The 13702-nt window shown below is 38.9% G+C and overlaps 1 protein-coding gene across 1 annotated transcript in view; it reads right to left on the reverse strand.

The window, feature by feature from the left end:
• Positions 1-420: 420 nt before the first annotated feature.
• Positions 421-13702, reverse strand: part of ARHGAP6 (Rho GTPase activating protein 6) — a gene marked incomplete at both ends in the record, with an annotated part of 296766 nt that continues 283484 nt past the window's right edge. Inside the window, 4 exons of the mRNA XM_079533855.1 lie at positions 421-1127; positions 1962-2042; positions 3486-3748; positions 9725-9822. Of these exons, the coding sequence (XP_079389981.1) occupies positions 421-1127; positions 1962-2042; positions 3486-3748; positions 9725-9822 (1149 nt within the window). The remainder of the gene's footprint in view (positions 1128-1961; positions 2043-3485; positions 3749-9724; positions 9823-13702) is intronic.

The following is a 13702-nucleotide window of genomic DNA, read 5'->3' on the forward strand; positions in this document are numbered from 1 at the left end:
TGATTTTTATAAAAGCAGTCATGGTCGATTGACATCTGTATATGAAAACATAATATATGATTATCATACAATACCCATTACAGAATATACAATCATCAAACTGCAGATATATAAATACATTTTAGCCACATCAAAGCAACAGTTTTATCTTATAAACAGCGTATGTATGCATACAGGGTTATCGGACTAACATTTCCATCTTCTTCTTTTCTCACAAGCTTGCTGAAAAACAGGAACATACTGTATTTGTAAATAGACTGCTTGCCAGTGCTGTTAGGAAATTAAAGTGAACGAGATTTTAAAAAATTATATGTAACTTATTCGGTAGAAAACGAACAAGCACCCCCCAGTTTTCCAATATCATCATTGTTTTCCTATGAGAGGGAGCATAGGTGCGAGCGGCAGTTCCGTGGAGTCCGATCATACAAGGGTCTCTGGGAGGGCATCAGGGTTATCAGCTGATAAAAGCTCCCAAATTTGCCACCTCTCTCTTTGCCAATCATGCCAGTCTGGCTCTGAAACATTTTTACTGTTCTGACTGCGAGCTGCCGTCGAATAGATATGACCTGCTTGGGTGTGCGGGGCCGGGCGCTCCTGCTTGGAGACGGCCTGCTCGGGGGCTTTGGCCACAGGCCCTCCAGCTGCTCTGGTCCCTGCACTTTTGTCATGGCGCTGAAGTCTCCACAAAGAGTGCAACGTTGAAGAAACGCTCGATCGCTGCGACAACGCAGAGCTTGCTTTGGGCTGCCCAGGGTACGGAGGGGGTGGCCTCTCTTTGCTGTAGGAGGGCTTAGCCGTGCTCTGCGAGCAACCCGCGTGCGAGTCATGCTCACTGAGGTCCTCCACACTGCTTAAAGTCAAGTGCCGCTCCGACTTGGAGCGTGACTGGTCCAAACACCTTCCGCCGGCTTCCATGTGCGGGTTACTGCATACCCGAGACATGGCAGGCTGGAGCTGGCACTCGGGAATGGCGGCAGTTGTCTGACTCCTGCGCATGACTTGCCGGCCATGATCCAGTTCGGAGGAGCTGCCCTGCCACCGAGGAGAATATATGGAGAGGTTCCCTTGTGAAAGAGAGCACTGTCCAGGCCGCAGCAAGCTGCTTTCGTAAATGTTTCCGTAAGAACCTGGGGGACAAAGTAAGAAAGATGTCAGTCTGCAGTCATTTACATAGCATTCTACAAGTCACTGCTTTTTCCTTGTATCATATCACAACGAGAGATAGGGATTTTTATCTCCAGGCTATGCAATTAAAGGTTTAACAGCCCCACCACTGCCTGAACCTGGGGACACGGAGCAAGAGCCTTGCATTTATTTTTCAGGCTATCAGACTGAGGATGGAGCCAGGCTCTTATCAGTAGTGCCCAGTGCCAGGAAGGGAGGCAGTGGGCAAAAACTAGAACACAGAGGTTCCTTCTGAACACCAGGAAACACTTCTGTGCTGGGTGGATGATGGAGGTGATGGAGCAGTGGCTCAGGCTGCCCAGAGGCTGTGCAGTTTCCTTGGATGGCTCCTCTGTGGAGCAGATGCAGATGGGAGGAATACCATAGGCAGAACAGGGCAGTGACTTGTCAAGACCATGCGGGCCACCAGCAGGACCAGAGTCCAGAGCTGCAGCTTCACGGGCTGTGCTCATGCCACTTCTGCAGACCCTTCCAAGTATCCACTGTGTTCACCTTCCACAGTGAGTTTCAGAACTATTCAAAATTGTTTTTGAAGTAACTTGAAAATGATTTTTAAAATTGTCTTCTAATAATTTAAAATGCTGCCACATTTGTAAAATCCTTGTGCTTTTCTTCATTTGATTGAACAGCAAACTTTTAGAAGTCAGTGGTTTACATACACATTTAACTCTTGGCAACATGAGCTGTCCTACTAATTTCACTGTGATTTCTCAAAACCCGGAAAGTGCTTCTGCCTTTGTTAGCTTTGGGCTTAAAAGTTCTGAGAAAGTTCTGACCTGCAATGCCTGTGTCTTTGCAGCCACTTTTCAGCGTTGAATGCCAGGTTCCCCAGATATCAAAATGATCTTCTGAGACATCTAAATAGCAAGAAGAGTAAGAAGAAAAGGATGAATTCATTAAATCATTATTTAGAAATACGTAAATGGAGCAGTAAATTAAATTTGCATAAACCTTTATGCAAAGTTGTATATATATCAGAATTATCAACGTCTGCTAGCATTGGGCTCACTGCGCACTAGCACAAACAGACCAAGCATATGCACTTACTCACTGTTTCAAGCTCAGATCCTGTGAATGAATTTAGTGAACTCTGTATGAGTGGAACACCTAAATTTGCTGATAGAATGAAATTTTGTTTGTCCTCTGCTTTATTGAAGAATGGAGGCTTTGGATAAGAACAGGATGATTAGGCCAAAAGAAATTAGTTAGTTCGTGTGCTTCCCAAAGGGAAAGAATGGCAAAGCTCCTGCAAGGAAGTGCTGTCACAAAATAGATTTAACAAAAGGCACATACCAGGCCTCATGCTGAATTCTAATCTTTCTGTACCATTTTCTAATTCCATCTGGCAGAAAGAAATTTTGTAATTCTTTACAGTTTGCTATCATTGTGATACATGTTAAAGTCCAAAGAATGGTTAATATGATGAAACTTTGTGTCATTTCTTGTTCACAACTTAGCAGGAATCTATCCACGTTTTGAAACCAGTTCACAGATTTAGATGCTGAACACAGAAGAAAAATGCCCAATGGCATTTACAAAGCTTACCACTGGGATAGTAGTCTAAATGCCATTAATTCCATATGGAAGTAACTGCCTAACCACTACTTCTGAAATAAAATAATACTACCAAACAGCTCTCTGCACCTCTAAACACTGAAATTCTTTTAAGTTTGGCTCACTATTCGTATATTTCATGAAAGTAACTGTTAACATTTTTTGACATTTTTAAATGAAAAGTATCTGGCAGAGCTGGTGAGCTATCAGCTTTAATAAGAGTTCTTTACAGAAGAAATAATTCAGGTGTGCAATCTCTAGACAGGTATGGAAACTATGGATCCCCGTGCTGGTACTGTTAGGTGTGTTATTGGTAAAAGACGTAAAGCTGTGCAGCTCAGCTGTGTTCTCCAGTGCAAAGCAGTTGAAGTCATTCTTTTCAACTGCACAAAATTTACAGCTTGACATCTTAAACTCAGACTTTTCCAAAAGCTGGGGCATAGCACTGCAGGTATTACAGTCCTGGCAAACAGAACTAGAAATAACAGTCTTTAGCATGCTCAGAAAAAGGCTGAAAAGCTGGATGTAAAGAGTTCCTTTTCCTATACAATAGCTCCAAGTTTTGACAAATGCCACACTAAAACCACCCCTGACAGCTGGCTGAGCTAAGGTCAATCATTACCTGTGGGGCTGTTACACTACAACAAACTCAAGTCCTGATAGATGATAATAGAGAGCAGACACTTTTCAGCTACATCAGAAACCTCTGTCAGTCACTTAGAATGAGGAACACGAGGAGGATATACCTTTTCCAGCCTGTGATGCAGAAGAATTCTCCTTTGTTTTAGGCTGCAAATGAGCACCCAGTGCGTACTGTTCCTGTGCTCTGTACGGCTTATCTGGGCTGTGTGCAACTTCTTCTTGTGCTGCCATCAGCGAGCGCTCAGACAGTACGGGGGAGTTGTTGTCATATGGGGAGACATCTCCGCTTGAAGCTTTGTTGGAGTCTGTGGAAGAGTGCCTTTCTCCCGTGGAGTAGGAACCTTCTGACCGCAGCATCTCAGGGCTTCTGGGAAAAGTTGTTAAATAAATGAGGTTAATAAAAAATGCTTCATGTTCACAGCAACGCGTGCACTTTGACGTCACACAAATAAAATAAAATGCAACAGTATGGTCACAGCTGCTGAAATGAAAACACTGCGGAAGCAGTAGAAATGAATTTTCCACGAGTAAAGCTTACGCCATGGAGTGGCCAGCAGGGGCCACTAAAAATCAAAAGATGCTGCTTTCAAGAACGAAAACAATAAAAACCAAACGCTGTACAGTTTGTCACAGGAAATTAAACAGTGAATCAATTCCTTATGTTACCTTGGCCATTCTGCTTGTTGCAACAATAAATCTGAGGGCACGATAGGGAAGATTAGGATAGGGAAGATTAGTTTGATGATAAGCAGTATGCTAAAATAACTTGTTCCGTTTTACAGTAATATACAGTCAGTGAAAGCCAATACTTCGCTCATCTCTCGCACTGTAAGCAGGACCCTCTTCTGGAGGCATCCAGAGGTAAATATTCTATGGAGGACCAGCTGTATCTCTATCATATTTCCGATGGAGGCAGCAAACAACTGGCTTTAATTTTGACTCAAAATAAGCAAAGCCCCCAACAAAAACTACATCCCAAGCTCAGAGAGAAACCTCTCATTTTTAAGGTGTGTTGAAAACATAGAGGATTTCTCAAATTGTTACAGTTTATACTAAGCAGACAGGAGACAATCTGTGAGCACACAGAACATCCCAAAGAATATGGAGAAGTCCTCTGCAACCATACTTTATCCCTGTCAGTTGCCCCTCACTTGCATTTTTGTTACTCATCTTTCATTTCTCCGAACCTCGATCTGTGTTTCTTAGATGCTAATCTTTCATCTGCTCTTGTCTTGCGTCAAACTCCTTTTATCAGTGACCTCACATTAGTATTTGCTGTAACTGTACATGTTATGACAGAGGGTCCTTCTTGTCATGTATACTGAGAATGATCAGCCTTTCTTAGAGCTAAATCCAAAGATGGCTTAAACCGAGTGAGCAACTAAAGCACGTTATTCATTATGGAACAATAACCCTTTTTCTAGACAAATGAAGTAAAACTGAAGAAGGAAAATAAAAAAACACACGGTGATAACACAGGCCAACCACAGCAAACCGAAGCTTGATACACTGATACTGACAAACCTTAATACCACTTTCAAGCTGTTTCTTTCCCCCTCATTGATTTACGAGTGCTATATCTTGAACTATAGAACATATACACTCAACATTATGATTAGTATGTTTTGCAATACTTAATTTTTTTCTCAGTGTAAACGGAGACATAAAGTTGGGATTTAAGTATGCTTTCTCCCAGTTACCCCCCAGCAAAGAAACCAACACCAAGCTGACTCTGAGGCTTAATCAGGACCAACTTACAAAATGGGAGCTGCCATTTGGCTAAATAGTACTGCTCCAGGCTTCCCAGAATGGCTGGCACAGTAATGTTGGAGAATCATTAAAAAGAAATTGTAAATCATGTTCTCAGATGTGTAGCTTCCTAGCTGAAGATGAAGACAGGGTGAATAAATCTACAGCTACTAAAGAATTGTTACGTACTTTATTTACATACTTTAAGTTTCTAAAATGCTATCACAAAATAAACTCCTTCCTCTTTTTTTTTTTTTTTAAATTTGTTCCTTATTACTCCCTCTCTCTCCTCTAAATTCTAAAAAAACCCAAAGCTGTGCAGTGAATGTGAGTCAAAATGAGATCCATTTAAGTAATGTTTTGAGAGCCTTTGAAGAGTCAGAAAGACCTGAGAGAAAAGGGGAGCAGTGTAGCTATCTGTAGATTTCCTGTGACTGAACGTCTTTCTCTTCAGCTTTCTAGACTGAGTGTCATCTAAACCTCGTCCTGTTAACATAAAGACATACTTAACACTAACACTGACAGCAGGAAGGTTTGTCACATGTACATCTTTGCAGGACCAAAACCTAACTGCGTTGCACAGGGCAAAGAAGGAGGTCTAGCCCTGCGTAGCAATGGCAAGGTAACACAAGGAATGAGGGCAAAGGGAAATGCAAACAAAGGATGTGGGAACAAAAACTTGAGCTTTGTGAAACACCAATTTAATGTCTTACCTTCAATGACCTCTTATAGTCTATCTTGTCTCAAGACAGAGCTCCTGATAAAAATGTACTTAAATGGAAACTGTCAAGCCTTTGAAAACTTCAAGCTTCTAACCTCATTTACAGTTTCTGCTAGTAAACTCACACAATTATTTATAGTTAATATCATATTCAAATTTGTTTAGGAAAAAAAAAGTTTTAAAAACAAAAGAAAATGCCTGTAGACTAAGATTATTACTGTAAGAAACCTTAAAAATGGACTGAATACTTTGAAGCTGTAAATTGATCTCATACATTTGCTTTACTTACATAATTTTAAGATGCTATTTAAGAAGAAAAAAACTTTGGCTCACATCTTTCCAAATAAAGAACGAACTCCCATATATTCCTTAAAACAAAAATTTTGTGTCTGCTTGGTTTACAGTTTGAGTTCATTAGCAATCAGATATTTACTAAAATTCAGAATTCATCTTCACTTGAATGGTTGTGAGACTGTCTACCCACACACTGGGGAGAAAAATACAGAAGCAAAGTAAATCCTGCATGGGGTACACACTCACCTATATGCAGTCTTTGAATAGTAGATTATGTATTACCAAATGTCAGAAATGGGAAAGCAAGTAAAATATTTTCTGCAGGTTTTGAACTACATTAAGGAAAAGATTTAAGAAGTGGTGAAGTATCCCCATCTGACTGAAAGGTGTGAAAGCTGCAGAAAGAACCTATAACATATTGGTTCAAAAATACTGTTGAGTTTTCCTTTTAACTGGCATCCTTCTGTGTTTAAGTTATCCATCAGAGTCTAGCAGTATGAGTGACTTGCAAAAATTTTAGTAACAGTAATTACTTCCATAGAGGACATTCCTACATTTCCAATGGTGCCTAGGTCATCAAAACAGGAAATCTCATTTCAGTTTTGGCAGAAATCCTTTTCTGCAATACCTGAATGCTTCTGAGAGGAAAACCAATTATATGAAGAGGCAAACCATACGAAGTGCAATGACCTGGTAGCATGAAAAAGCAATTTCCATATACATCTGAGGTACCACCAACAAAACAGCTTCTTACAGGACCGGTTGCTACTGTAACAGGATGGAGGACTCAATGATTCAGGAAGCCTCTGCAGCTCTGTACATGAACATGCTGTATGGCCTATTGTATGGCCTCATCTTGGATGCCACAGGTTCAGGTGGATTAAAACCTATCATCACCATCCAAAACACTTGAAAATTCCATGCATTTAAAACACACTTACTCTAAAATTACTCCAAGCCACATTTGCTCTATTTGCTAACCTCGATAAGTGATAAATACTCATAAGAAACATTTTATTTTTGTCTTAAAGATTCTTCATCTTACAGCTGGAAACTGCAATTCCATTGTCATTTTCAAGCCAACATACAAAAAAAGTGAAGTCATCCACAAAAGCAGCCTTCATAATTGCTGCCACTGGTAATTAGTGCTTTACCACAACCATGTTCCATAAAGTCCCTGACACACCATTCATGATGCTCAACTCTTAAGAGAACTGAAAGATGAGGAACATCTGATTTGTCCTCCTTGGAGAAGGAAAAGAAATTGTGTTTTCTGTCAGATTAGAGTGAAGAAAGCATTTGCAATGGCCTCAAAAGCAGAGATGAGAGAGCAATTGCAGTAACAGGACCTTCAGAGCAAGTAATATGACATTAAAATCTTGAAGTTGATTTCACACACTAAATTACACAGCCAACCAGCTTTTCTGATGAAGATTCCCTCAAGAATATCTAAAGTTTTCTGTTCCATGGATCCAAATTTGGAATGTCATGTCAATAAAATTCCAAGAGCTGTATGGACATATGTTGGATAGTCATTGCAATGAAATCAAGGCAAGTATCTCCTTGTTTTCTGCTGCCTCACACTTCTTACAGAATAGATGACCAACAAATCCATTACCTCAAAGTCAGTATTATGTCCTGAAGAAAATCAATCTCTTAAGAGCATCACACTCTGAGCAATAACACTGAGCAACATTCCCTCTAATTTCGTGGAATATCTTAACCAAGAAGTTGTAATGACAGTGAAAACATGTTTCATTAATGTTAAGAATAAATCACTCATATGATATCAGAGTAAAAGACAAATGAGAAATTGTTTTTCCCATCTCAGTGATACTTCACCTGCCCACTACTAAAAATACAATACATTGGTAGCAGCGTAGCCATAATGTTCCTATTTGGATTAGTAACCTTTTCTTACAAAGTTGGTCTATGGTGACCAGCTGTCCACAAACATCTGCTTCTTCCTGTAGGTGTGCATGTTGGCTGAAAATTAAGGATGCTCATGGAAAGGTCAATCAACTTAAAATAAACAGGATCTAACAATAAAATGTTTCACTCACAGTTACTTGTAACATAAACTTACGCTCAATTAGTATGTGAATGCACATGTGAGATACAATTTTACGTCTATTATATAGATTGTGAACTCCACCATGAAGGTTTTCACTGTGTGAAATACATACAAATAATATGATCATTTCAAACTGTGGACTTAAAGAAAGAAGTCTCTACAGAGTATCATATTATTACTATATGTCATGTGATTTGCGGTCTTGGCCTATGGTAAATGTGAAACAACTGTAAAAGACGTCTAAAGTAACTAATTACTTGGCATTTACTGTGAACTAAATACATACATGGCTAGTTGCTGTCAGTCAGATCACATTAAATGAAATTATTTCTTAACTGCAGTACACTATAGAAACACAGACAATTATCACAGATCGGATGATATGTGACCATTTGCTTGTGTTATGTGTTCATGTGGCTAAACTAATGAACTAGTAACATCCTTTACGACACATGATATATTCCACATGTTGATTTTTTTTTCAATTTTTGTAATCGAAGTAGCCTTTTCCCCCAGTGTATTAATTGTACTTTTTCTTTCATACATCTTCCTTTCAAGCTATGCACACCATTACAGTACTGTCAAAAGTACAATGTTCAGAGGGAGAGAAAAACAAAAACATAGCTAACTGTACAGTTTCCATTTTAATTATAGTTTAAATGCACTAGGCACTTCCCACACACACACAGGAAGACAAAGTCTAATCTGCTGCAGAGACCCTAGCATCTAGGAAACCTCTTAAAAATGACTTAAAGCAAGCTGATCAAATTTTGTAATTTTGAGAGTCTGGCATATTGGGATTCACTAAAATAAAGGCAATCACTGTGTAATCCCATGAGAAAGCCAGGAGTCCTGTTAATCCAAATGTACAAAGTCATAGCGTTAAGGCACATGAGTGAAAGCAAACAGAAAGCATACACAAAGTTGGAATATGTTGTGTACCATAACCGCAATAGTGACTGGTGTGATTCTTTTTCTCTTCAGATATTTCACAAAGTATTCGATTAAATAATATCCAAAGAATTTTCATAAGCCTGCTGTTGCAACAATTGATGTGTTTACAATGCCCTACCTAGTTCACAAGTGTATACAATAGAAAAAGAACAACAAACTGGTCAAACAGTTAGCCGTGATTGTATTAAGGCACTCTGGGGTGTTTCCACTTCCTCTTACTGAACTACAATAAACCCAAGACACAAACCAGCCAATCACTAGAATACATCCTGCCAGATAATAGTGCACTGAATACTTTTATGTACATCTCATTCTGTTCTCTGTAGCAGAACACAATCTTTCCTTTGAACCAGGAAAACAAGACTTGTCTTTAGAAAACACTGTACAGGAGTCATAATTTCTTTGGCAGAGTCTGTTTAATGTGGAGGATTTCTCTACTCCACTGTAGACAGTGCAGAAGAGCTGCGGAAAACCACAACCTTTAGAACACTTCCAAGGGGAGATAGAAATTCCCAGCGGAAACAAGGATGATGAAAGAACTAATTACTCACGATGACTGGGAAGCTTTCCTCCTCAACAAATAGTCCACAACATCTGGGTCAGTCTCTAATAGGCTAATAAGCACTTCGTTCTGTAGATCAGGGGAAACCTATGAAGAAAACAAAAAACAATTAACTGGAGATAAACATTCCTTCCACATACATTCATTTTGGTATAATGCTTAATCTGCAAGATCAAGTACAATTACACTTGTAAAGAGTACATAAAACAAATATTCAGATGCTCCCACTTAAAAGAGACATTTCATATAACAGATGAAAGTAGGACTGAGGACCACTTTGCTCAAAGGCAAATGCTGATTACTGTTGAATATCCTATTGGTATCTAGTTGAGTATTATAACAACAGTGGGATTATTCATGTACTGCAGTCACAAAAGCCCCAGTTTAAGGTCCTTATCTTACATCTCCGATCAAATATCTGGAGATACTTAAAAATTTCAATTCCAAGCAACTGTGTATCACCTGTTTTTGAAATAACACAAGATGTAATTACACAGGAAGGAAAATGTTTCTTCACATATTCCATGGCATTTAATTTATTTATATCCCTCTCATACAGAAGTTTCATGGTAAGAGCTCTGTCTCTGAAGTTCTTCCATTGTCCATTCTTCCATTTCAGTGATAGAGGTAAACATGAAATCTTCAGATATCTGGATGGCCAAATTCTAGGATCTAGAAGAACTTAAATTCTGCTTAGGGCCTGATTCATGACAGGTATTGCTGCAGGCAAGACAATCTCAGCAAGGGGTCATCAACTGTGCAATCTGCTTGTGGATGCAATTTGTCAGAGCCTGTATCTTTTGACCTTCAGGTCACACTGCATGGGCCATTTATTCTCCCCGACATTTACTGGGAAATAGGAATAGAATTACTAATAGATTCCTCAGGGGAATACCTCAGTTTGGAAGGAACATATTTAAGAAGTCAAGTAACAGAAAAGACATATTACTTTGATAAAGGAAATAATCTGAAAATAAATGAAGATAGTCGTCATTTAATTCAAACTGACTCAAATTGTTTATGAAAAAATTGTGTGATTATGACTTTCTTTTAAAAAATTACTTTTGACTTCTAAGCTGGAAAAATTTCTTAACAATGGGCAATCGTATACTAGTCTTTAAATAAATTATCTTATCTTTATAGTAATACGTTTTTGAAAACCTGGTGCTGTGTGATTTTTCAGTTCAGACAGCCTTTTTATACAGTAGAACTCAATCCAGACAAAATCTGAGTGAAGCAGGTTTCAGGCCTTTCTGCATTTAACTTACTATTCACCTTAGAATCAAGTTGTTAAACATGTAAGAATCCACTGAGAGGAATTCATCTGAAAGCAATTTCTATTGGTTTGGTTAACTAACTTGGAAGTGTAGAAATGATATGTGTGTAAACAAATTTATATTTATAGAGAATTACTATATGGACATCTCAGGAAGATGACAGAGCTGACATTACTGAAGTAACTGCTTAGCAATTACGGCTGAGTAGGTGGATGAGAACTTGAAGTTAAGGGACAGAAGGGTAAGGCAAGGACATGCAGAAGCCAAGGCACCACTGAAATAACTGCATCTGTTCAGCAGTCCTTTAGATGCCAGTTGAGATGCCAGGACTGATCAGAAGGCTTGGGGCTGTCAGGAGATAATTTTGAGATATTAGAGCATCACAGCTATTGAGGCATAGAAGGGCGGAGGGACCCTTACAGTTGTTGTCCCTGGATACTGAAGTGTCACAGAAAGGCAGTGTGTAAGTGCCTCCTCTGTGGTGAAACCATAGCAGCATCTAACAATAAAAATAATAAATTTCAGACTCTGCATACTGCTTCTTTGCAGGAGGGATGGATCTAGGCACTAGGCAACATAACTGCATGGCAGAGCTGCTAAAAGCATAACCTCTCTTCTTCATCCTCCATGCCAACCCAAAGCCAATGAGGGAAAGGGTGGTTGTGTTCAGCTTCCCTGGATTCAACTGCTGGGCACTGTTCAGAGACTAGTAAAAAGCAGCACCTTGAACATTCCTGCAACACGTACTAATGCATCTCTAAGACTCACTGAAATGGATAGGAATTGGATATTAAAGTCATTAACATCTATGAAGTAAGGGTAGTATACCTTCTATGCTATATCCACATTTGCATATTACTAACGTTAATTATAAGCGAAGCACAAAAACACGTTGGCATCAATACACTATACGTTATTGCTGTAGCTGGATCCTCATGTCCAGATGTTTTTCTTTTTTTAAATAGCAGAAATGTTAAGTATAAACAGAAGTCCTGGTTTGGCTCCACTCGGATAGATTTACAAAATGAATTGTTGCTGCCTGATTTCAAATGATCAGAATTATACTACAGTATAATGTATGAGTATTTTCATTTCTATGCATCAATTACCAAAGGATGCACTGGGTTAATTATCTTCAGAATACAAGAAGTTCCTCTGTGCTGCCTAGGAGAACATGCAAAAGTTGAAAGCAAACCCTAGGATAAGCTTTGTAAAACAGTAGCAGTGAGCAATTTGACAGTCCTACAAATCAAATATCATGTGCAATTCTAGACATTACTCCTGAGAAAACAGAGAGATCTTGCCATACTATTTGTTAAGCAGTGGGAACGGGCAGAGTAAAAGCACCCAGAGATGCTCATCTGTTAGGAATTTCTGTAAATTTTACATCAACATTCTTTCAGCTTTCAGGAGAGCATCTGTGATAGGTTTGATTCTCTCTCACATGCAGCTAACCTTTCATTCTGAAATCTGATTTTAAACTCCCTCTACTATCTGAGAGTCTGCTCTAAAGAACAAAGAAAGCTTCTCTTTTTTCAACACTGCAGTTAACTTTCAGCTATAAATTCAAGCACTGAAAAGGTAAAGGAATAAATCTGTCAAAATGAAAAGACACCATAGGTAAGGTTAGACTAATCCTAAACCCTGCTATTTCCACACTGAACATGTGTCTGAAGTATGATGTGCTGTGCCGTAAAGTGTTCTTAAACAAGAATAACAGTAAGATACTTCAAGTATTGCAGGTGTTCTTATTCAAGTATTATTTAAAACTTGTTAGTGCCGTCCATGCTCTGGGCAACAGAACTTCTCACAAGTTCTGTTGCCCAGAACAGAACCTGTTCCCTGACTTTCTTCTCACACTTTGGAAGGAAAAACAGCACCTAAAGTTTCCTCAAACTGTGAAAAGCATTAAAAAAAGAAAGAGAGAAAGAGAGGAGGGAAGAGAGGAAGAGAGGAAGGGAGAAAGGAAGGGAGGAAGCCACAACAAACCAAGCTATTTTCACTTTTTTAAGATTTCCTTTTTTTTTTTTTGTCAGGACATTTATTTCTACTACAATGAAGATGGGATGATGCCCACCAACTGGCATCTGCTACCCTAGAGTAGAGCTCTCTGCCTCAGGCACAAATCATGCAAAACTTACCTATGATTTCATAGACTGAAAAAGACAAGGTCAGAGAATGAACTGATCAGGTAACTGCTAGGCTTTATCAATGTATTTTAACTAAATTGCATCTTCAGCAGGCAATAATATATAGGAATTATTTGTTCAAAGCATGCCCTATCAAAGGTCATTGTCCTTTCCACGAGGAACATCCTTGCTTCAGCAAGAGAATAGAAAAGTACTCAGGAATAACACACATTCATGCTTCACTCCTCTTAGCCAAATGACAAGTAAGAAAACTTTGTCTTTTCTTCCCATGTGACCAACAAGAAAGAAGTCTTTGACAGGGAAAGTTGTTCCTTTAACCAAGGATCTCTTTTCCCTTCAGTAAAATTAATTAATTTCTAACCCTGAGAGGTGAAAGGCCATTTTCAGTCTCATCTTTAGAACTAGTGAGAAATGATACCGCCTGGTTTAGTGTTCAAATAACCATCTCCATCAATCATTCCCACAGACAAAGAAATCTTCTAAGGAAGATATTCTTATCTACATAGAAACCATTCCTAGCAAGATGTACTTACAAATTTT

This window comes from Tetrao urogallus (genome assembly GCF_951394365.1).
Source record: "Tetrao urogallus genome assembly, chromosome: 1".
Lineage (NCBI taxonomy): Eukaryota > Metazoa > Chordata > Aves > Galliformes > Phasianidae > Tetrao > Tetrao urogallus.